We start from the raw sequence: 24,963 nt of genomic DNA on the forward strand, positions 1-24,963 counted from the left end.
TAAGACCCAGTCTGATATTATTTTATATTATATAAGACCCGGTCTTATGTTAAAATAAGACCGGGTCTTATATTAATGTTTGCTCCAAAAGTCGCATTAGAGCTGATGGTCCAGCTACATCTTACTTTTGGGGAAACACGGTAGGAGGTGCTGAAGTAAATATTTAGGAAAAGAGCTGTTTTGGGGGAAAATAATAATAACGCTACATTGGTAGTTCCTTAATTCAAGTCGTGTAAAAATGTGATTTACATTTTATATTGTTGATTAACAGTAACTTAAAACTGTTTCATGAAAGTCCTCTCCCTTTATATGGTATTTAGTTATTGATTTTACACGGTCTGTCTAGTGATGTTGTTGTCACATTATTCATGTTATAAGCCCTGTCTATCAAGCCATTCACAAAAAAAGTGTTATGCAAATATTGGGCAACATGATGGCCAACAAATTTGTCTTCACCCCTAAATTTGTACAGGGATTGGGTGTCACATTGTTGTCACCACAGTATCTATTAGATTCTGGATATTATTTTAAGCACTCCTTTGGACATTTAGTGAGAGGATAGCTTTCAGAAGAAAGGTTTATGTAAGAACAGTCTAGACTGGGACACTTGTAATATAGTTTGAAATATTCCCACACATTTCATATTTAAACAGACTATCATTACAACTACTTGAGAGTTTCGACCTAGCTCAGTGCTCCGAGCTCGCTGCATCCCGGAGCTACTGCAGCTGCAGGAGAGGGAAGAACTCGGACTGCTAGGGCTCCGTTTATGACCCACTGGGCTGAGGGGACAGCATATAACATGGCTGAACCCAACGCTCACGGCAGAGACCTCGGAAAAAAGACTGAGGGAAGAAGGCTAAAAATGGTGGTTTAAGCCCTCACTGCCAAGCAGAGAACGGAGCCTTGGGCACTGAGACTAGCCGCCCCCTCCCAGAGCTCGCCCTGCCCCCACCTGTCCAAGGCTAGAAGCGGAACAGTAGCAGAAGAAAGGAAATAATAAAAATCAGAGCAGAACTCAATGAAATAGAGAACAAAAAGACAATAGAAAAAACTAATGTGACAAAGAGCTGGTTCTTTGACAAGATTAACAAAATTGACAAGCCACAGCTAGGCTACTGAGATAAAAAGAGAGAAGACTAATAAACAAAATCAGAAATGAAAAAGGGGAAGTTATCATGGATGCCACAGAAATACAAAGGATCATCCAAGAATACTATGAAGGACTATATGCCACCAAATTCAATAACCTAGAAGAAACGGACAACTTCTTAGAAACATATAGCCTTCCTAGGCTGATCCATGAAGAACTGGAAAAGCTAAACAGACCGATCACCAGTAACGAAATTGAATCAGTCATCCAAAACCTTCCCAAAAGCAAAAGTCTGGGACCAGATGGCTTCACTAGTGAATTCTACCATACCTTTAAAGAGGATCTAATACCAATCCTGCTCAAACTCTTCCAAAAAATTGAAGAAGAGACAGTACTCCCTAACTCATTTTATGAGGCCAAAATTACCCTGATACCAAAACTTGGCAAGGACAACACAAAAAAAGAGAACTACAGACCAATATCTATGATGAATACAGATGCAAAAATCGTAAACAAAGTTCTAGCAAATCGAATGCAACAATACATTAAAAAGATTATTCATCACGACCAACTGGGGTTCATCCCAGAGGCACAAGGATGATTCAAAATATGCAAATCCATCAATGTGATATGTCACATAAACAAAATAAACGACAAAAGTCATAGGATTATATCAATGATGCAGAAAAAGCATTTGACAAGATACAACATCCATTTATGATTAAAACACTTCCTGTATGTTCAGGAACTCGACAGGCTGTCCCCTATCACCTCTGCTTTTCAACATAGTGTTGGAAGTCCTTGCCAGAGCAATAAGGCAAGAGAAAGAAATAAAAGGCATCCAAATTGGGAATGAAGATGTTAAATTATCACTCTGCAGATGACATGATGCTATATATAGGAAAGCCTGAAGACTCCACCAAAAAGTATTAGAAACAATCAACAAATACGGTAAAGTTGTTGGCTACAAAATCAACACACAAAAGTCCATTGCTTTCCTATATACTAACAATGAAATCTCAGAAAAAGAAATACAAAAAACAATTCCTTTTGCAATTGCAGCAAAAAGAATAAAATACCTAGGAATAAACTTAACCTATGATGTGAAAGACCTATATGCTGAAAACTACAAGGCATTTTTAAAAGAAATTGAAGAAGACACAAAGAAATGGAAAGACATTCCGTGCTCATGGACTGGAAGAGTCAACATAGTTAAAATGGCCATATTACCCAAAGCAATATAGAGATTTAATGCAATCCCCATCAAAATCCCAATGCTATTTTTTAAAGAAATAGAATAAAAAATCATCAGATTTGTTTGGAACCACAAAAGACCCCAAATAGCTAAAGCAATCCTAAGAAAAAAGAACAATACTGGAGGTATCACACTCCCTGACTTTAGCTTGTACTACAGGGCTACAATAACCAAAACAGCATGGTATTGGCAGAAAAACAGACACATAGACCAATGCAATAAAATTGAGAACCCAGAAATAAAACCACATAAATATGAACAGACAATTTTTGACAAAGAAGCAAAAAACATACAATGGAGGAAAGACAGCCTCTTCAATAAATGGTGCTGGGAGAATTGGATAGCCACGTGCAAAAGAATGAAACTGAACTGCTATCTGTCACCATGTACCAAAGTTAATTCAAAATGGATCAAAGACTTAAGCATAAGACCTAACACAATAAACTGCATAGAAGAAAACATAGGTACTAAACTTATGGACCTTGGGTTCAAAGAGCATTTTATGAATTTGACTCCAAAGGCAATGGAAGTAAAAGCTAAAATAAACGAATGGGACTGTATGAAACGTAAAAGCTTCTGCACAGCAGAAGAAACCATTGACAAAATAAAGAGGCCACCAACTGAATGGGAGAAGATTTTTGCAAACAGTGCCTCCGATAAGGGACTAGTATCCAGAATATACAAGGAACTCATGCAACTCAACAACAAAAAAACAAACAACCCAATTGAAAAATGGGCAGAGGACTTGAAGAGACATTTCTCCAAAGAGGACATACAAATAGCAAATAGACATATGAAAAAATGCTCAGCATCACTAATCATCAGAGAAATGCAAATCAAAACCACAATGAGATATCACCTCACCCCAGTCAGAATGGCTATCATCAACAAGACAAATAGTTACAAGTGTTGGAGAGGCTGTGGAGACAAAGGTACCCTCATACATTGTTTGTGGGAATGCAGACTGGTGCAGCCGTTATGGAAGACAGTGTGGAGGTTCCTCAAAAAAATACAAATAGAATTGCCATATGACCCAGCAATCCCTCTCCTGGGTATCTACCCAATAAATCTGAAAACATTTAGAGATAAAGACACGTGTGCTCCAATGTTCATTGCAGCTTTGTTTACGGTGGCCAAGACATGGAAACAACCAAAATGTCCTTCGATAGATGAATGGATGAAGAAGTTGTGGTATATGTACACAATGGAATACTATTCGGCGGTAAGAAAAGATGGTATAGGAACATTTGTGACAACATGGATGGATCTTGAGAGTGTAATGCTGAGCGAAATAAGTCAGACAGAAAAAGCAGAGAACCATGCGATTTCACTGATATGTGGTATATAAACCAAAAACAACAAAAGAACAAGAAAAAACAAATGAGAAACAGAAACTCATAGACACAGACAATAGTTTAGTGGTTACCAGAGGGTAAGGGGGTTAGAGGGTGGGAGATGAGGGTAAGGGGGATCAAATATATGGTGATGGAAGGAGAACTGACTCTGGCTGGTGAACACGCAATGGGATTTATAGATGATGTAATACAGAATGGTACACCTGAAATCTATGTAATTTTACTAACAAGTGTCATCCCAATAAATTTAAAAACCAAATTAGAAAAAAAAAAAAGAAAGCCCATATCACTTAGCTGTCACCCCCATCTTCCCGTCTCCTCCAGCCCCAGGGAACCACCAGTGTTCTTACTGTCTCTATAGATTTGCCTATTCTGGATATTTTATGTAAATGGAATCACACAATATGAGTTCCTCTGACTCGCTTCTTTCACTTAACATCACGTTTCCAGGGCACAACCGTGTTATACCACATGTCAGCATATTAGTTATTTCTGCTTATTGCCCAACATTACTTCACTTTGTGGGTAAAATACTTATCCATTCATCAATGATGGATCTTTGTGTTGTTTCCACTTTTTGGGGATTAATAATTCTGCTATGAACATTTGTGTACAAGTTATGGTGGGAGCCTACGGTTTTATTTCCCTGCCCTGGACGTCTGGCTTTCAAGCTCTCCTCCCGTGACGCTTCCTGTGACTGTTCCAACTCTCACTGAGCTCATTCTCCTCAGCAATTGTCAGCAGGACAATCTAGCCCTGAATTTGACAGGGCTAGAATTTGACAGGGCTAACAATGAATTTTACATTGTTCAAATTTTCTTCATGAGTGATGTCTTGTCTTTCTAAGTATCAATTTGTCAAAGGAGAAATGGTATTCCATATGATGGCACCTCTCCTTGTACAAATTGAAAATATTTTGCTGAACAGTTGTTTGGATAACATTAAATATTCTATACCACACCAATACTTTCTTCTTGGAGACATGGATATAATAAAGCTTTTATTGTAAAAGAATTTTACAAATTAAATACAAAATTGAAATCACTTAATGTAATAGAGAATTGTTCAGTCAAATGCTCAGTTTTCCCCCTCTGTAAGAAACAAAAAACATAAACAAACAAATAAAAAAAGGAAACCAGCCTCCCTTCACTCCTCCGCCACAGTGGGAATGTGCAGAGATTGGCAGCACGTGAGTAACTGTGAAGATCTGGGGACGGCTTCTCTGGTCCGCCAGAGCATGTTGCTTTCATCTGCTTCTCAGAGGACTTGGGAATGCAGCCCAGCATAAACATTTGCTGCGAATGAAGCGATCTGGGAGGTGGATTTAGCACTAGAGTCCATTCTTTCCATGTCAGTGGCTTTACCCTGCCTCTCATGGTCATGTGCACTGTATGCTCAGTCTGGGAGGTGGTTTCTGCGTTACACTCCATGGTCTTTGCCCGCTGAGTAGTACAGAACGAAGTGTATTGGCGTAGAATTAGCCCGTGGTCGGTGGCAGAATGAAAAAGTATTCACAAGACTCTACAGAGTGAGAAAGGATGTATTGAAAGTCAGGCAGAGAGTTTTCTGCTGGAACTGGCAAGAGGAATTTTACCAAGGCAGTGTGACAGAGAGAACTGTGGAGACAGGGGGTAAGGGAAATACTGACCAAAGGGGTTTTGCCAGGGTAGAGTCTGATGGAGACAGATGCACAGATGAGAAGTGCTGGGGTTTTATATTTTTCCATGTCGGGTGTAGGGTGCTTGTCAGCTTCAGAGGGGCTGCCGTTACAATTGTCTTCTCCTGGGAACTGCCCCGTTCCCACCGTTGACGGATGTCAGCTTCCATGGGGTTGCTCTTGTGACTGAGAACTGTTCTTCTCCCACCCGTGATGGATGTAAGGTGCTTGTCAGCTTGCAGGTGCCGTGCTAGCCAGGGGGCTCAGAACAGGCAGTTAATGTTTAAGCTCGTTCCTGCAGCTTCAAGTTTGCTCCTGTTCATCTTTGCCTGACCCATCCTGCCAGCTCAAAAGCCCACTCCTGTTAGCTGTTTACTTGTCTCAGCACAAAATTACTTATAAATTCTTACAAGCGGACAAAAAGTACTGCTTTTAGGAAAAGTGTGTCTGTCTCTGTTCCCCTCACCTTCAGTTGGGGCAGCTGGACGCTGGTGGCTGGAATCGTTTGAAAGTTTGTTCACCAGCATGTGCGGTTGTTGACGCCCACCGTCGGTGGGAACTTTCGCTGGGGCCCAAACACCTCCGCTGGAACACCCAGGCTCGCATTGTGGCCCGAGCCTCCTCACAACATGGGGGCTGGGCTCCAAGGGTAACGTCCTCAGAGACACAGCCAGCAGCAGCTGTGTTGCTTTTTCTGAACCAGCCTTGGAATTCACACGGAATCTCTTTCAACATACTCTGTTTAGTAGGAGCAAGTCACTGAACAGTATTCTGTTTTTATGGCATGAATATTTCAAAACTTAGGGATACATTTAAAAACCTGCTTAATCTACCCACGGGCCACTATTTTATATCTTCCTCCCACATGGAAAATACACTCATCCCTACACAATACCCTCACAAGTCACAATTGTTACGGCGTCAGGCTCAGGCTCAAGTCCAACATTGTACCATCTTAGACTGGTGCCAATGATGATGAGATGCCTGGATCGTGGTTTCTGGAGTAAGCCCATCGAAGACAATTCCTTTCAATACGAAGACCTTAGAAGAAGCAAAGAGATGAGTTCGCTACCAGCCACACACCCAACATTCTGCAGAACTGCTAAAGTTTCCCACGCAGAAATGGAAATCGGGAGGCGTGCTGGTCCGCAGTGATTCTGAAACACCGCCTGATGCGTGCTGCCCATTCTTTGATTAGGACTTACTCCTGACCACGGGAAGGCTTCTCCATGCCCCTGTGCTCTACCCTCTGACCTCTCTGTTCTGTACTTTTCATGAAAAATGACCTGTGCGTGCAGCTCTTAGCCTGACTCCTCCCCTCAAAATGTGTAAGATCCACAGGCCTCCCCTTATTTTGTGCTGTCTTGGTTTTCATTAGGCAAAGCTAGCAAGCTCGTTTTTTGCTACTAGGATTCTCTTTAAAACTTTGAACTGCGTGTGAGTTTTATGGGTGTTCGTGCGTTTTGAGAAGCCACCCTCACAAAGCGTTTTGAGGTGAGCTTTTCACCTTGGGTTTCCTGTAACTGTTGTAGGACCAGGCCTTTAATATTCTTATACTCTTAAGATCCTTACAGGAATTGGAGGCCGCACCTTACTCTTTCCAAGTGACAGGCTTCCACTTGGCAAAGTGGAACAAGACTCTTTTACAGTCTTGTCTTCGTCCCTAGACCATGTCTTCCTGGAAGCACTCTGTATTAGATCTTCACCCACAAGCCATTTCTTCATTTTAGCGTGATTTGACAAGTGGACATGTGGGAGAGGCTATATTCAGGAAACAGATATTTGAAATCTGGAAATCATTTCTTCTTGGAATGCTATTCAAATTACCATAAAATATTGGTTGTTCAGTAAAAGGCTGATGGCATTATAATTTATTCTTATCAGATGCATTAATTACAGGCTTATTTTCGAAGTCTTATTTGGGAAGGCATTTATTGACTGAGACCTAAATAACGCAACATGATATCCCTAAACCTTCTTTAAAAATTATGGGGTGTTAAGTGAGGGAATTAAGAGACTTCTAAGAGGTGACTGCTGGTCATTTTGTGCAGTAAAGACATGAAGCAGTATAAAATCAAGTGCAGATGTTGTGTGGCAAACGCGATGACAGTAAGGAGTGTATTTTTGAGACTCCTGATGATTTTATCTTTGTTCTTGATTCTGAGTCATTCAAGGCTCCACATTCTGAGACTCTACTACAGTACAGATGACATTTATGGCAACTGAATTTAGTTCAGAGTTGATACTGCTTTTGGGCAGGACTGTTCTCAGTCAACTTCCTTCATAACCAAACTATATTATCTTATTCATGGAGATTGATGATGTCACAGCCAAACTGGAAACTGTGTCTTCAGAATGTCTACATCTGCTTGGAAAACATCAATCTCTTCAACAGGAGTTATTATCTATGAAAGGAATACAAAAGAAATGTGAAAAATTACAGAATAAAAATAAGGAGTTGAGAATTATTAAACCTCATATGTCATATGGCCATGAATACAGTACAAAAGAGTGAAGTAGAACGGTATAAACGGGAAATTTTGAAGAACAAGCAAGACAGGATGTCGTAAAAAAAATTGGAAGAAGTCGATCTATTTTTACAGATTCACTTATTGATCTTTAATGTGCCTTAATTCATTTCACTGCAAACTACATTTTGAATATATACATTGTATGTGATTCGCCTACTTCCCTTAATAGCTGCTGCTGCTGTTGTTTTCGGGGTTTTTTGTTGTTGTTGTTGTTTTGTTTTTGAGATTTGTGGAAGGAAGGTGGCATTTGTTTCTCCCTTTAGATATTTCAGTGTCCATCATTATTATCACTAAAATGATCTTTGAGAATCATTCTTACTAGAGAATCATTTTATTTTTAAGAGCAGTTGATATGAAACGAGACTATTAGGAAGTTAAGAAAAAAGGTGATTTAAAAATTGCACCATACTCTTGGATTATTAAATTATATTGTTTGATTTTTAAAATTTGAAATTGATTGTATTATTTGAATAATCAGATGACATGAATACAATAGAAGAAGGAGTCAACTCTATTTTCATATTTCAGATTTAATTCCATTGATATGGATGATAAATACATTAAACGTCAGCTTTTTTTTTTTTTTTCACATTTAAAGTTACTTTCCAAATCATTGAAAGGAAAGTGACTTTACTTTCAATGTATTCAAGTAAAAATGTTCTATAATTATTTTTAAAGTGTATCCTGTTGATTGGCTTTAGGCACAAGCAGCTGCTCCAGAAAATTTGGACCCGTTAAATGAGTATAACAATATTTCTATCAGAAGTCAAATGGAACTCGGAAGTAAAGGTCTGGAGTCTGAACTCTCCAAAGTGAAAACTTCTCAAGATTCTTGTGCAGTAGAATTGGAAAAATATAAGCAGGCCTACCTGGAAGAACGAAAACGTAGAATATCACTGGTAAATAAACTAACCAAGTAAGTCAAAACACATAGAGAAGATCAGTTAAGCTCATTAATTTGCCTCTAACGTATAATTTTGATCCAGCCAGGTTCATGCGATTAGAAGGAAGTGAAAGCGAAGTAAATAGTAGAATTTGGGGACATGATGCTAGTAAATGAACTTAACCTTTACAGTGTTAGTCCAGGACATTTGCTTCTCTCCCCCATTTTTGGTTCACATGACTGTGTTTTTCCCACTGAATGCTTTCATAAAGTCAGCCTGATCTACTAGTCTTTAAGCAAAGTGTTTTGGAAACACTATAAATTAGACAGTGCTATTATTATAAAATTTCTTGTCAGAATTCCCCTAAATCGTTTCTAACGAGTTTAACTATTTGGGGGAAGATAACACTAAACCCAAATGGTTAAGTACTCTGCACATCTGGCTCTTGGTAAATGCACTTTCTTGATTGTGATCTGTGTTATTACCACTACAGGTGGTTTTGAGAAAAACTATTTTTTTCTAGTCTTTCAACTCTACACAAAGGTATACATGTTAAATAGGGAAAGATTAACGGAGGTGTAAAAGTCAGCATAATTGACAAGGTGGCTAAAAATAATAAGGTGGTCTGCCTGCCTGAGGGGCTGTGTGGAAGACAGAAAGGGCAGGTCCCGCCTTCAAAGCCTTGGTGACAATGTTATAAGCTAAAGCCTCTGGAGCTGTTTTAATTGTTTTGATAACCAACCAGGCTGTCTTGTTCCCCACTAGAGGCTGTTGCTCTAAATGATGCCTCAGTGCCAAATGGTTACTAATTTCTCCAGGGTAATGAGAGTATTTTCCAAGGGCGGTGACAGCAAATGCTTGAAAATATCTTTGTGGGATTTTTAAAAATCTCTAACCTGGTTTACTAAGTATGTCTCAGTGCAGTGCTCCAGAATCATACTACGAGTTCAGCCATTGCAGAAGGCAGCAAGTATTACCTGTGAAGCCGTCACATCTCTGAGAGCCCTTTCTCTCCCTCCCTGCTTTGAATTTCTTCTTAGTCTGGCATCCCCATAGAAATATGCGTGTTTGTTTAGAATAATTTTAAACCTATACTTGTGCATGGTAGGTGTGCCCCGACACATTTTCAGTGTTAAAATGCTGTTTAATGGGAAATGCCTTTTACTATTTATTACGGCAAATTGAAAAAAATGCAAGTCATTCAGGAAAAATAAAATTCAAAGCTTTGTGTTTTACAATCTTCACAGTGCTGATGAAAGGCCGGCAGAGGCCAGAACCAATCTCCTCGCAAAGGAACAGCGGAACCAGTTTCTCAGCACTGCTCTGAGGAGGCCAGTCCTGGAGCCACCTTGCGTTGGAAGTTTGAATACTAAGCTACTCCGCAGTGGAAATCCTGCTCCAAGAGAAAACTTGGTGATTCCGAAGTCAACCGCACAGGCTTCAATTGATGATAGCCTGGAGGCTTACTGTACCGAGGTTAGTTATATTAGCTTCTTTCCCTTGGGTTTCAGATTTCTTTCTTTTGTATTTCTTTGATAGAATTCTTGTTTTGTTTTGTCTTATATATTCATTGGGGTGATATTGGTTGGTGAAATCATATAGGTTTCAAGTGTACATTTCCATAATACATCTTCTGTATATTTCACTATGTGTTCACCCCCCCCCGTCAGTTCTCCTTCCATCGCCGTATATTTGACCCCCTTTTCCCTCTTCTAACTCTCTCTCTTTCCCCTCACCCACTAAGTGTTGTTTGTGTCTGTGAGTTGTTGTTTCTTTCTTTCTTTGTCTTTGGTGAAATTTTGAGTTGTTTCATTGACTAATGTACACGAGGTAAAAGTCATAATTATGTGTGTTAATATACATACACAGGAGACAGAAATTTTACAATCTTTTTTTAAATCCCTAGATCTCTCCTGTGTTAAGAATGATTTATTATTTTTTAATAAATGTAATTAAAGTGATGCATTAAAAATTCTTGAAAATTTGCCTTTAAATTTTATTTTAGGTGTTAAATATCATTGCCTAATAACCAATGGTATGCTTTGAGATGCTTTGGCTTACTTCTTAATTGGTTTTAGTTGGAGATGATTCATAACAATTTTAAAGTTTTGTGCATCCCAGTGTTTCCTCCCCTAAGCGTAAGTGAATGATGGACGTCCAAACACTTAACCACAAATGGATGTTTATTATTAAATGAAACGGATATGATTCTTTTTATCAATTCGGCAAACTTGTAATACTGGAAAAGATTCATCTCTGTTTTTATGTTTAAAGTTATCTTCTAACAAGACAGTATATCCTTAATTTTTATTTTATTCATAGCATTATCTATTTCAGTGTTTTAAAATGAGATGCTTCGCAATTGTACATATTCTAAATAGGGACATTAAGCAAATATTTGAATTTTTAAAGTGAAGTTCACTTATGTCTATATGTCTTGACAGCATTTGAGTAATTGATGAGTAGGATGGCAATGCTAGGGAATCTTTAATCACAACTTGTTTTCTTCGTGTGACGTGGTTATTAAAAATACTCATTCTTGAGTTCTTGACCAGCAGGATTTCTGTTTGGCTCTTTTTCATAGTGTCCATCTCTTTGATAAAGTACTCCTTCTGGTCATTCATTTTACTCCTGAACTCATTGAACTGCCTTGTGAGTGTTGTTATATCTGTGAGATTCTTCATGACTGCTGTTTCTTTGTTTTGTTTTGTTTTACCCTCCAAAATGTTTATTACATTTAAGCAACATGGAGAATACAGGAAGGAAAGCAACAAATCATCTGCTCGGAACAATTGGTCTGATTTACATGCAGCATACAATATAGAAAATTAGTTTAAACGGTTAGTAGAGGTCAAATTGAGGAGGGCTTTAAGTGAGTTTGAATTTTATTCTCTAGGCAGCAGTAGGCATAAAAAGGATAATGAAATAATAATTCTTTCATGGGGGAGTATATAATATGTGGCAGAGAGTCTGTTACCTCCTTTGTCTTTGAAAAATTAAGTGAAGTATAATGTATGTCGTTAGTTTCAGGTGAATAAGTTTTTCCTGGTTCGTGCTGATCTTTGGCCCTAGAAGTAACTACTGTATGTCTTTTGACTATTGACAAATAGTATTTTACATAATATAGTATATAATATACTCAGCTTCTTGCTGGGGCTACAGTTGAAAATCGCTCAGCCCTGTTTCTCTTCAGCCATGAATAGACTGTATTGAACTGGGTTATTTTAAGCTGAGGGCCAGATTGCTGATTGACAGGTGTTATATACATGCCTGAAAGTCATCGAGAAATGCTACTTTTTGTTCTACTGTGCAGAAACTAGTTCTGGGTGGTTTTTGTTTTGTTTTTTCAGTTAATGAGTTTTATTTATTTATTTTTCAGCTTTTTTTATTATTAGTTTCAGGTGTACAAAACAATGTAATAGGTAAACATTTATGATTTGTATCCCTCACATAATGATGACCCTCTCCCCTCATCAACGACCCCTCTGACATCGCACACAGCCATTATATTTCCACTACCTCTATCCCTAATGCTGTGCTCCACTTCTTGTAACCATATATATATACATACATGTACATGTGTGTGTGTGTATAAACAACTGTAGTTAACATTAACATTCCTTATTGTTCAGCTTCAGCTTCAGGTGTACAGTGCAGTGGTCAGGCATCTACATCATCCCTGAGGTGGTCTCCCTAATGAGACAAGTGTCCATCGCATACCCTTCAAAATCTTTACATTATTGATTACGTTCACCAAATTGACTTTCGTATCCCTGTGACAATCTTGTAGTTACCGATTGTGCTTTCTAATCCCCTCACCTTCCCCCTTATCCCCACCCCCCCTCCCATCTAGCAACCTTCAGTTTTTCCTCTATGTCTCTGAGACTGTTTCTGATTAGTTCACTCATGTATTCTTTTCTTTAGATTCCATATATAAGTGAGATCATAAGGTATTTATCTTCCTCTGTCTGACTTATTTCACTTAGCATAATGTTCTCTAGTTCCATCCATATTGTTGCAAATGGTAAGATTTCCTTCTTCTTTATGGCTCGTAATACTCCATTGTATAAATGTACCACAGTTTCTTAATCCAGTCATCTACTGATGGGCATTTCGGTTGTTTCCATGTCTTGGCTATTGTAAATAGTGCTGCAATAAACATAGGAGTGCATAAAGATTTTTGAGTTGGAGATTTGGATTTCTCTGGATAGATACCTAGGAGTGGGATTGCTGGATCATTAGGTAGTTCCGTTTTCAGATTTTTGAGATACCTCCATACTGTTTTCCATAGTGGCTGCAGCAATCTGCATTCCCACCAATAGTGCACAAGGGTTCCCTTTTCTCCACATCCTCGCCAGCACTTGTTGTTTGTTGATTTATTGATGCTAGCCATTTTGACTGGGGTGAGGTGATATCTTATTGTGGTTTTTATTTGTATTTCTCTAATGATTAGTGAGGTTGAGCATTTTTTCATGTCTGTATGTCCTCTTTAGAAAAATGTCTCCTCATGTCCTCTGCCTATTTTTTAATTGGGTTGTTTGGTTTTTTTGGAGTTGAGTTGAGTGAGTTTTTTAATAAAGTTTGGATATATCATTGGCAAATAGCTTCTCCCATTCAGTAGGATCCTTTTGTGTTTTAATGATGGTTTCCTTTGCTGTGAAAAAACTTCTTAGTTTGATGTAATCCCACATGTTTATTTTTTCTCTTTCTTCCCTTGCCCAAGGGGATATATCAGTGAAAATCTTACTCCGGGCAATATATACATATATACATAAGTTTCTTCCTATATTTTCTTCCTATATTTTCTTATGGTTTCAGATCTTACATTTAACTCTTTAACCCATTTTGAGTTTATTCTTGTATATGGTATAAGGAGCTGGTCCAGCTTCATTTTTTTGCATGTGTTTGTCCAGGTTTCCAAGCAACATTTATTGATTAGACTGTCTTTACCCCACCGTAAATTCTTGATTCCATTGTCATAGATTAAATGACCATATAGGCATGGATTTATTTTTGTTCTGCTTGGGTGACCTCTGCTAACTTGTCTTCTAAATCGCTGATTCGATTCTCTGCCTCATCTAACCCGCTGGTAATTCCTTCAAGTGTGTTCTTTATTTCAGTTATTGTGTTCTTTAGTTCTAACTGGTTGTTCATTATGATTTCTCTATCCTTCTTTGTGTCATCACTAAGCTCTTTAAACATTCTTGTCATCAGTGTTCTGAACTCTGTCTCTAATAGGTTGGTTTCCTCTATTTCATTTTGTTCCAATTCTGGAGATGTCTTCTGTTCTTTTATTTGGGACATGTCTCTTTGTGTCCCCATTCCTGCTGACTCTCTGTGTTTGCTTCAATGTGTTAGGTAGATCCCCTCGGGTTCTTGGTTTTGCTTGGTTGTCTTATGTAGTGCGTGTCCTTTATATTTGACCTGCACCACTTCCATATTCTCCTATGCGTGTGCTCCAAAGGTGACCCTTGTGTTGTGTATATTGTCTTGTTAAAGTTGAACTTTAATTGCTTTTGGCTTGTCAGTAGGTGGGATTGATCCTAGGCTGACCAGTTGTGAGACTTGGCTCTGCCCACGGTGGATGATCTGCTGCGTGAGTGTTGACCATTCAAATGAGGCTTGGCCCCTATGGGCTCTTGAGCCAGAGAATTCCCTCTGGGTGTGTCACTTGTAGGTCAAACCCGATAATACTCTGGTTTGGTCTGGAGTTGGAGTCTGGGTATGTTGAATATTGTGACTCTTGGACTGGGCCCTGGTGTAGGGCAATTTCAGAACAAAGCACATCACCAAGCACAACAACAACAACAAAGAAAAAACCAAATACACTCACGTGTAAAAACAACCAATAACCCACACTGAACACAGGCAAAAATATCAAAGATACGAAAACAAAACAAAACAAAAAAAGCAGCGCCAGTCTTGGCTTAAGCCCACCAAGTAATCTCCAGGCCGTCCTCTGCTGTACCAGAGAGTCCTCTACGTATTGTTCAGGCGGAGCCGGTCACCTGGTGCCCAGAGTGACCCTGGGACTGCAGTCCTGGATGAGTGGGGCTATGGGGGCTGGATGGTAGTTTCTACAAAGTCAGTGCAGTTTCTGTTCTTGCCTGCACATATGCACACTGAGAGTAACACAGCCAGCCCTGTGTCCAGGTCTCCTGAGTCTTAGGGCACTTCTTCCGTGTGTGTGAGTGTGTGTGTGTGTGTGTGTGTGTGTGTGTGTGTGGAGGGTGGGAGGTTTCTGAGCTGCTGAATGCCCAGAGCTGCCACTGTTGCCTACTGCTGACCCCTGGGGATGTCTCTGCAGTTGTAATTGCCCTGCCCTAGGCAGGTCAGAAAAGGTGGCGGCTGGGGATGGAGGAGTCTTCTCTCTCCCCGCCCAGCAGTGTCACACTCTTCCCAGCTTCTTCCCTGGGTCACAGCAGCTGCAAACCTGGTCCTCCCAGATTCTGAGCACTAGGGCTCCTCTGTAATCTGACACTACTCCTCAGTTCAGGGGCCACTTTGAGTCTCTGGAAGGGCAGGGGTAGGATTGGGAGAGTCAGGGGAGGGGCCCAGGTATGGTGTTTCCTTCCTTTGTCTGACCTAGGGCCCAGCTGGAGGTCTCAGCTGAGGTTACTGCATCAAATGCTGGATATGCTGCTCTCTGGGCAGCGGAGATCAGCTGTGGGACACAGGGAAAGGCCCACCTCCTGGCTCTTGTGGTCTCTGTTCTGTTCTGGCACCACCAGCACCTCCACAGCCATGGATGCGGGCCCAGTCTCCCTTCCCACTTCCCCTGCTCGCCCAGTTTGCCAACCTTCAAGTAACCTTCCTACAAGCCTCTTAGCTGTTCTGTGTGACGAGCAGAGAGCATGACTGCTGTTTTGAAATCTCGGTCATGTAGATCACAGTCTTCCGTGACTTTGACTTGGTTTCTGGAGAAGTGTCATCGTCTCTCAGTGTTACCGTGTCACCTTGCTTGTTCATGCTGCTGAATGCCTTGTTCCTCTACAGGCACATTTGAAGTAGTGAACACTTTCTTATGTAGGTACATTTCGATTTGAACAATTAAACAGGTATATAATTAGAGGTCTTTCTTTTGTTTTCAGTAGATGGTACAATAGTGTAGTTTCTGCTTTCTCCCACAGGTGCTCCTTGAGTATGGGAGGTCCAGGGGTGGGGGGCTTAGCTGTGGGTGTGGGAGTCCAGGCCTGGGTGACCAGGGAGGTGGGTGTCGCAACTGTATCCAGATCTCCAGGGTCTCTGGTCACCACCACCACTCAGGTGGGGGAAGTGGGTGCTTGAGGGGAGCCTGTTCTTGAGCCCGCTGAGCTTCTACCTGGTTCCCTGTGTATCCTGGTAGCACTGTGTGTGGTCTTGAGAATGGAGAATTGTTTCTGCTGCTGCTACTGGTCCCTGGTGGTGCCAGCACTGCTGCATCTGGAGAGGGGTGGGGATTCTTGGGGAGGTGGGGGGATGCTGCTGCTGCCCTGCTTAGCCTCCCCTGGGCTGTGATGTGGGAGCTGCACCCCGTCCCCTCCAACGCTACTGCCTTTGCTGGGGCTTCAGGCTCAGCCTTGTCCACCTGGAACTGCGGCTGTGGGTCTGTCCCTGTCCTTGCCTCCATCCTGCCTCCCTTTCACATCCAGTGCACCCTCCTTCCCTTATACAGATGTGTGATCTTTTAAGGAATTGTAGTGTGTTGAGCAGAAGAACCTTTCTTGGGCGATAGATGCCCGATGAGTTGTAGATATCGGTGGAGATAGAAAGGGGTTGTCTCTCTTGACATGATGTTTACATCATTCCAAAGAATATTCCTTTCAATCAATGCATGGTGGTTTGTGGTTTTGATGGTGTTTTGTGGCCTTCTTAACGCAGAGAAAAATAGCACAGGCCTGTGCTAAACGGGGCTCCAACCTGTGTTTTCATTCAGCTTCCCCTTAAAACATCATAGGAGAGCAAAGCCAAGGGCTTTCGGACAGCCCTTCGGCTAAATGGAGTCCACGTCCTTCAGAGTGGTGAACCTGGAGGAAGGACTAGGTACCAAAAGAAAGTGAATGTCCAATGCTTCTGTAAATTGTTAAGCGTATTGCACAGTTAAAATGTTCTCAGTAGTTTTACCACAGAAATCAGAAGATGAAAGAGTGTAAAGGCATAAGCAATGCAAGAGAATATGCTTGTGGACATTTTTCCTTTAATTATTTTTTGGTAGGAAAGAGGTGTTTAGTTTTCAGTATTTCCTCATAAATTGAAAAACCGTTTTTGTTAAAGTCAATGTCCTCATTCCAAGGACAACGCTGTTCCCTTGTGAGGCGCTGGGTTGCCCAATCATGCAAGGCTGAATAAGAGATGAAAAAGCACCAACTCTGTCAGGATCCAGAGATAAGTGTCCCAACTCACTACAGAACCCTGGAAAGACTTATGATATGGTTGTGATGATGTGAGATTGGACAGAAGTGCACTAGATGGTGAAGGGAAATCTGTTTTGTGTTTTCAATTCCGCTATAGTTAACCCTCAACATGAATAATACCTGTGTTGGTTTATATTGGTCAGCCAAGTTTGATTCTGAGGAAAAGAAAAGTCATTTTAAGGAAGAATTTCCTCAACTTGAGTTTCCTTTCTTTAACTGATGATTTTCCCTTTCAAGTTCCGTGTTCTGTGTTTAGAAGTGTTTATGCTTTATAAACTGAGTGTGTTGACTTCTGTTAGCAGAAGTTGTGATATTAATCTGTGTCTTTATTTTTATTCCTTACTTTAAAGCTTATACTTGAGTTAGAAAGCTACTGTTTTGTTTCTCATGCCTTAACATTATTGAGCTCCATGTCAAAGTATTACGTATTCATTTTCTTTGAGTTGTACTTAGAAATTGATGGAATTTTCCTTAATACGAGGTAGCTGCTGGCATAGCACTCTAGCCTCAAAAGGAAGGCTTATCCCATTCCTGGCCCGCAGCTCATTGGTTTGGTGACCTCAGGTGACCTATAATCTCTGTGAGCCTTGGTTGCCACTTATGTAAAATTAGGGACTTTCACTAAATCAGTGACTTTCAGATTTGAAAAATATTATTTTCCTCAAAGAATAGTACTGTTCTTTGAGAAATTTTTTTTTTTGTTTAAAACTCTATTACTGTGTTTCCCCAAAAATAAGACCTAGCCGGACAATCAGCTCTAATATGTCTTTTGGAACAAAAATTAATATAAGATCTGGTATTATATTGTATCATGTCATGTCATGTCATGTCATACCACGTCATGTCATGTCATGTCATATCATATCATATATCATGTCATACGCTGTCTTATAGTAAAATTAGACCAGGTCTTAATTTGTTTTTGTTCCAAAATGCATTAGAGCTGATTGTCCAGTTAGGTCTTATTTTCAGGGAAACACGGTATGTAACAACAGAGACCAAGGGCGGCCAGATGCCTCAGTTGGTTAGAGTGCAAGCTCTTAACAAAAAGGTTGCCGGTTCGATTCCCACATGAGCCAGTGAACTGCGCCCTCCACCGCTAGATTGAAAACAACGGCTTGAGCTTGTAGGTGAACCATGGTGGGCAGCCGGTTGGCTCAGTGGTTGGAGCACGGTGCTCATAACGCCAAGGTTGCCAGTTCGATTCCCACATAGACCCGTGAGAAGCAACGGCTTGAGCTTGGAATTGGGCTGCTGGTGGGGAGCCTGTTGCCTCAGTGGTTGGAGCGAGGTGCCCATAACACCAAGGTAACCGGTTCGAGTCCCACATTGGCCAGTGAGATGCACCATCCACAACTAGATTGAAAAAAAACGGCTTGACATCCTGGAAAAGCAAACTGTTCCTCGATAGTCCCCAATTAAAACAAAACAAAGCAAAGCAGAGACCCGTAGAGCTACCTGGCTAAGGAGGGATGCAGGCTCCTAAGCTGTGCTAATCCGTGGGTGTCCCCATGGAACCTGAGCTTTCTCCGAGACGTAGTGTAGTGAGAACTGCCAGTTGTGAGAAAATCCTTCTAGCTACAATCCTTTGGATTAAAGTTTGCTGACACATTCTTTTGTGTATAGTTTTCTCACCTTTCTATATATTTGATGAATGGAAAAGTATAAATGAGACTGCAGACGTGTTCTCCTTATTAATGTTGGACTTCAAGCTACTTCCACCATCTGAACACACTCCTCACCTAGAAATAAACATGCCGTGTTTCCTCGAAAATAAGACGTACCTGGACCATCAGCTCTAAAGTGTCTTTTGGCATTGGTAGTTCCTTAATTCAAGTCATGTAAAAATGTGATTTACATTTTATATTGTTGATTAACAGTAACTTAAAACTGTTTCATGAAAGTCCTCTCCCTTTATATGGTATTTAGTTATTGATTTTACACGGTCTGTCTAGTGATGTTGTTGTCACATTATTCATGTTATAAGCCCTGTCTATCAAGCCATTCACAAAAAAAGTGTTATGCAAATATTGGGCAACATGATGGCCAACAAATTTGTCTTCACCCCTAATTTGTACAGGGATTGGGTGTCACATTGCTGTCACCACAGTGTCTATTAGGTTCTGGATATTATTTTAAGCACTCCTTTAGACACTTAGTTAGAGGATAGCTTTCAGAAGAAAGGTTTAAGTAAGAACACTCTAGAGTGGGACACTTGTAATGTGAAATATTCCCATGCATTTCATTATTAAATAGACTATAACTAGGGCTACTTGAGTGTTTTGGAAATTGGGCCTGATTTCTAAGGAACAAAGTTACATTTAAAGAATTATATATTATTTTTTGTTTCATATATTATTTTTTGTTTCTAACACTACAAAGTCATGAATAAGAAAGTAAATTTGAAAACTGGCTCTCGTTCATGCTTTATTCAAGCAGCATTTCGGAAATCTTTCTGTCCATATGAATACAGTAATGTTTCAGTCATAGATGGCAAAATCATTTTGGTTATTGTTTCTGTCAGTAGACTTTTCACATGACATCACAGTACCACTTTCATCATTTTATGTCTTTAAGGTTCTATGCTGAAAAATGAATAGCCTAGAATACACCTTAAGATTACTTTTCTAGAAGTGCAAGAACGGAAAGCTCATTTTGAGGAAAAGTCCATTAAAGTAAAAACAAAAAACAAGAAACATTTATAAAGGACAATTTTTCTAAGAATTGCAAAGTACTGCATTCACTGTAAAATATGACTTGACCTGTTTAAACTTCTTTGTACCAATCAAATCAAACGTCACCCTTTGAAATTATGTATTTTCGGTAGACCAATATCAATTGCACTGTTGGTCAGATTAATCTAAACAGCATCTCATATAGATGGTCTCTATTATGTAAAATCAAAACAGGCAGTAATTTGTTTTACTCATTTTATTAATTTTTTGGATTTATATAATCTGTACGTTAAATCTAGTCTCTAAAGGTATTATTTATAGGGCACATTTCATAACATATATGTCATTTCTACAATAAAGTCTTTTGTTTACCTTAAATGCTATAATAAGATTTGATTTATTTCAGTTGTGGCAGAAGTTCGAGAAAGAACTAGCTAGAGGTCGACAGAAAGGTATGTTGCCAAAATGTATTAATTCAAGTTAGATATCATTGATTTCTGGAATAAAATGTAAATAGTAAATGGCATCCCTTTCCATGTTCTGATAATAGATACTACATTACGTATTTTCTTCATAGCAAATAAAAAAGGTGAAAGCATAAACATTTATAGTGAGACAAGGTCGTATCAGTATTTATGACATTGTATATCTTTTTAAATATCTCAAGAGTCTATGTATCTCTTTTTGTTTTTGGTCTGTCCCCTTCCTTTCCTCTGCCATCCCTATGGAACTGTCCACCTGCACATTGAAAACTGGGCGTCATCAACTTCTTATGTTTTTGCCAGTGATATGAGGCCCAATACCCAGACTTATCTAGTGATATTTAGGCAATTACAGTTCATATATGGCATTTCCCCAAACACAAGACCTAACCGGAAAATAAGCCCCAATGTGTCTTTTGGAGCAAAAATTAATGAGTCCCGGTCTTATTTTCGGGGAAATACGGTACCTCCTGGGAGGGCCAAGCTACCATATTTCCCCGAAAATAAGACCAGGTCTTACATTAATTATAGCTCCAAAAGACGCATTAGGGCTCAATTTCCGGTTAGTCTTATTTTGGGGGAAACACTGTAGCTGTCACCTCATGGGTGACATTTAAATCTGCAGTCGTTGACTGTGTCATTAGTTTGCCATGTACCCTCAGGAGAAACTCCGAATTCCTTTGCATGGAATGAAAACACCCACATCAATTTAGTTCTCACCAAATATTCCAGCCTTGTGTCTTGCTACCAAGCCTCGTTTGTTTGCGCCTTTGCTCTAGCATCTACCTAAACTAGACCACTTCTCATTCCGTAAGTGTTCTCCCCCACTCTAGTTTGCATCTGCTTCTTCCCTCTAGCTGGCCTCCTCTGTCCTTGTCCTTCAGGCATCAACTTCCGTATGACCTCCACCAGAGAACAGACAATCAATACTGGGGTGTCCCTTCCGTGTGCCCCACTCACGTCCTGTTGTGCATTTGTGTGGTATAGGGGACTCTGCATGGAAATCGCCTGTTCATCTGTTCCTTCAGTTTATAGTAGATGATGGGTCAGGGGTGGACCGTGTCTTCTTCACCTTGTAACTTCAGTGCTTGTCGTACGACCTTGTCAATAAAGGGATGAAGAACAACACAACCAGAAGCTCTGGTACTTAACAATAGCAGTTAAGTCAGTGTGCAGCCGTGGGCAAATTATATTGAATATGATCTCCTATTGTGCACTGTTGCCTCATATATAGGTTTTTCATTCTTCTTAACGCTTATACTTAGTTGTATTTTAAAGAATATAATTCTTTCTTTTTCTTTCCAGATGCTGCTGAATTTGAATCTAAATACAATCGAACATTTCCTCCATTATCTATTGATGATCAACTTAAGAAGGCAAAACAAGAATATGTCCAAATTTTGAAAGAAAAGTATATGATCTAAAATATAAGTCATACAAGTGTATTTACTGGGCTGTTTAAATAACATTTTAATTGCATCCCAAAGCATATGACATGCGAAATCCTTATTAAAGGAAAATACTTTTGTATCACATGTGTATAGGAAAATTTATTTCGTATCATATGTGTATAGGTGCAAAAGTAATTGAGGGGTTTTCAGTTGTTTGTAAACCTTTAAATCGCAATTACGTTAGCACAAACCTAATAGTATTTTAAACTATTTTCTTGGCATCTAACTAACTTTGCAATGAAATGAAAACAAGAAGTATTGCATTTTACGTACTCAAACTATCCAAATACCAGTGTTTAATAACACCGAAACAACAAAGTTGTCATTAATACTTCGATGGTGTTAACTGATAGCCTTTTTTTGTATTTTTCAGTTTTTATCACCATATATGAAAGTAAAGCTTTAGGCAGGCATCATTTTGATATCTGCTGCTATTGCTATGAGCAATGTTTGGATGTATTACAATGGTTATAGTGCCATAACACTTGGATATAATTTTAAACACTGATTCATAGATTCTGTCCTCATAGAGAAATAAGATTTGTCTAAGGATTTTCACCTTTTTTATTTATTGAGTGTATTCATTTATTGGAAGCAGTTTAAAATTAGGGAAAAGTTCCAAGTTTTAACACAAAGAACTTTTTTTGCCTGATTCATTTGATAGCAAATTGCTGACATTATGCCATCATCCCTGATTTATTTATTTCCTACAAGACGGTACATTCCACTGACCTGTCCTAGCGCCTTCACAATCAGGAAATTAACACTACTGCATTCTATCCTTTAATCCTCATATTCTTTTTATAGCACAAAGATCATGTTCAGATCCATAGATTGTATTTAATTGTCATGTCTCTTCATGCCCTAGAGTCTGGAACAGTTCCCTAGTCTTTCAGTGACTTTCATGACCTTGACTCTTTCGAAGAGTAAGTTCCAGTAATGTAGACTGTCCTTCAATGTGGGTTTTTCTGATGTTTCTCTGTAGTAAGATTCAGATCAAATGTTTTTCACAAGAGCATCACAGAAGTGGTCCTGTGCTCTTCTCTTTGCATCTCGTGATGTGACTACAATTTTGATTTGTGCCATTTTTTGGTGCTGTTAACGTTGATCAGTGATGGTAGTATCTGCCGGTTTTCTCTTCTATGATGTTGTCTTTTCACTTTACAATTCATTGGTGCTTTACGGGGGAGACCTTTCAGACTATGTCAAGGTCCCTGTTCCTCATCTTTTTTTTTTTTCTCCATTCATTCATCAGTATGGATTCACAGTTTATTGTATCCAATGGGTCCTAATTTGTTAACTTTATTTTTTAAGGTTATTTTTTAAATAACAGAAATGTCAGTGAATTCGAGGGGATGGTCAGTCTCTGTCAAATTAACTTTATGATATCCCACAACATACCACAGCAATTAAAAAAATAAATCATTGTAGATGCACTTACACTGCACCTCAGATGACTCTGAGCTTTTGAAAAATCAATTTTCTAGGATCACTGGGTGGTGTATAAATTACGCGTATCAAGTTCTTCTGTTTCTCTAGTTCAAGGACCCACGTCTTGCTTCCCAGGCATCGGCCACAGTTTGTTGGGCTGGAATCTGCCCTAACTCGCTCTGCAGACATAGATTATGGCTCTAATGGACTCATCAATTCCCGGCTGGGAAGGAAATGAAAAGCTAGTGAAAACTTATCATTTTCAATCTTTTACATGGTATTTAGGTTTATGCTAATACATCTTGCATCCAAAGTTCATAATTTTTGGTTCAAGCACATAATTCTTATTTTGTTTACAATCTCAAGAGTCTTAACATAAAATGCTACTTTCTTCATTGTACAGCCAAAAGAAAAATACCTGCCAGTTTGAATTCAAGGTAGTTTCCTTTTTTTCAATATTGTGAGAAAAACCTTGTTGCTTGGAAGCACTGGACCTAGACCTGTTGTTCAGGTATTTAAAATATGTACACAGGAGGGTAAAAACAAACTATAGAATTATATGTTTAAACTATTTCCTACTCTAATTCTATGTTAGTGTGTGAATAACATGTTTGTTATAAATTACACTACAGATACACATCATAGAAAACGTACAGGAAGGTAGAGGGTGCAGTGACTAGTACAACACACAACATTCAGATAATTCTAGACTCATTTCTGTTCCTTTTTGGCTGTGTGACCTTCACTGAGTCATTCAGTCTCTGAGTTTTACATTTCTTCTCTGTGAGTGTGGATAGTAATATTTGTTTCCCACACCCTACTGACTGACTTATACCCGGCATGTTTCTAAAAGTAGTATGCAGGAACCCCATGGCATTACTTACATCAATACCTCATTTGGGTCAGGAAATGATTTACAGTGACCAGTGAAAGGTATTTTAGTTATAGTTGAAAATATCACCAGTTGAATATCCATGATGAGAGCAGGGATACATCATCTATGTATCCCATTGTGTGCTCACCACCCACAGTCAGTTCTCCTCCATCACCTTATCTTGCACCCCTCGAAATGCAGGAACTTAGTTCTTAAGACGTGACTGGTATCTTTGGATAGGTCTTCCTTCCTTCCTCCCTTTACAGAAAATCTTCCTTTATATTGACTAAAATCTTGTCACTTGCTTTGGTTCTCCCATGGACAACGTCCAGAATTAAGGTAACCCTTCCCCCACACAAATGGTGTTCTGTACGTTTAAAGACAGTAACCCTGATCGCTCATCTTTATTTTCTGAGATTCCTGCTGGCTTTTGAGTATCATCATTCTGGCAACTTTCCTCTGAATAGTTCCGCTTTACACACACTCTCTCAAGTATGTTGCTCAGAACTGAACATAGTACTACCACAGCTGTGCTGGGGCTACAGAAAGAACAAACAAGCCTGTGTTCTCTCTTGTTCTATTGTCTGTCCATTTCTATTACTGCAATCTAAGCTTTTATTGGCTTTTTCTATACACAACATAGTTGTAACATATACCTGACTCACTCATTCAAACAACATTCATTGAATGTCTACTGGAATCTCTTCTAGGCAAATAAAACAGTGAACCAACCAAACAGAAATACATGTTAGAGAAGTATATTTAATGAAAATCTTCATTCTTTTGCATGATATCTGTCATTAAACCATTCTCTCCACCTTGAAATATTTTAATTCTTATTTATATGTAAGAAGGCCTTTGCACTTTTCTATTTAAGTTTCA

At 39.4% G+C, this 24,963-nt stretch overlaps 1 protein-coding gene across 1 annotated transcript in view; it reads left to right on the plus strand.

Moving 5' to 3' along the window:
* Positions 1–21,855, plus strand: part of LOC141569853 (uncharacterized) — a 36,322-nt gene extending 14,467 nt beyond the window's left edge. The window contains exons 5-8 of the mRNA XM_088801853.1: positions 8,593–8,807; positions 10,023–10,251; positions 20,250–20,295; positions 21,631–21,855. Of these exons, the coding sequence (XP_088657979.1) occupies positions 8,593–8,807; positions 10,023–10,251; positions 20,250–20,295; positions 21,631–21,749 (609 nt within the window). The 3' untranslated portion in view covers positions 21,750–21,855. The remainder of the gene's footprint in view (positions 1–8,592; positions 8,808–10,022; positions 10,252–20,249; positions 20,296–21,630) is intronic.
* Positions 21,856–24,963: the final 3,108 nt, after the last annotated feature.

Source organism: Rhinolophus sinicus, chromosome 12 (assembly GCF_057876585.1).
Source record: "Rhinolophus sinicus isolate RSI-liver-muscle chromosome 12, RSI-T2T, whole genome shotgun sequence".
In the NCBI taxonomy this organism is placed as follows: domain Eukaryota; kingdom Metazoa; phylum Chordata; class Mammalia; order Chiroptera; family Rhinolophidae; genus Rhinolophus; species Rhinolophus sinicus.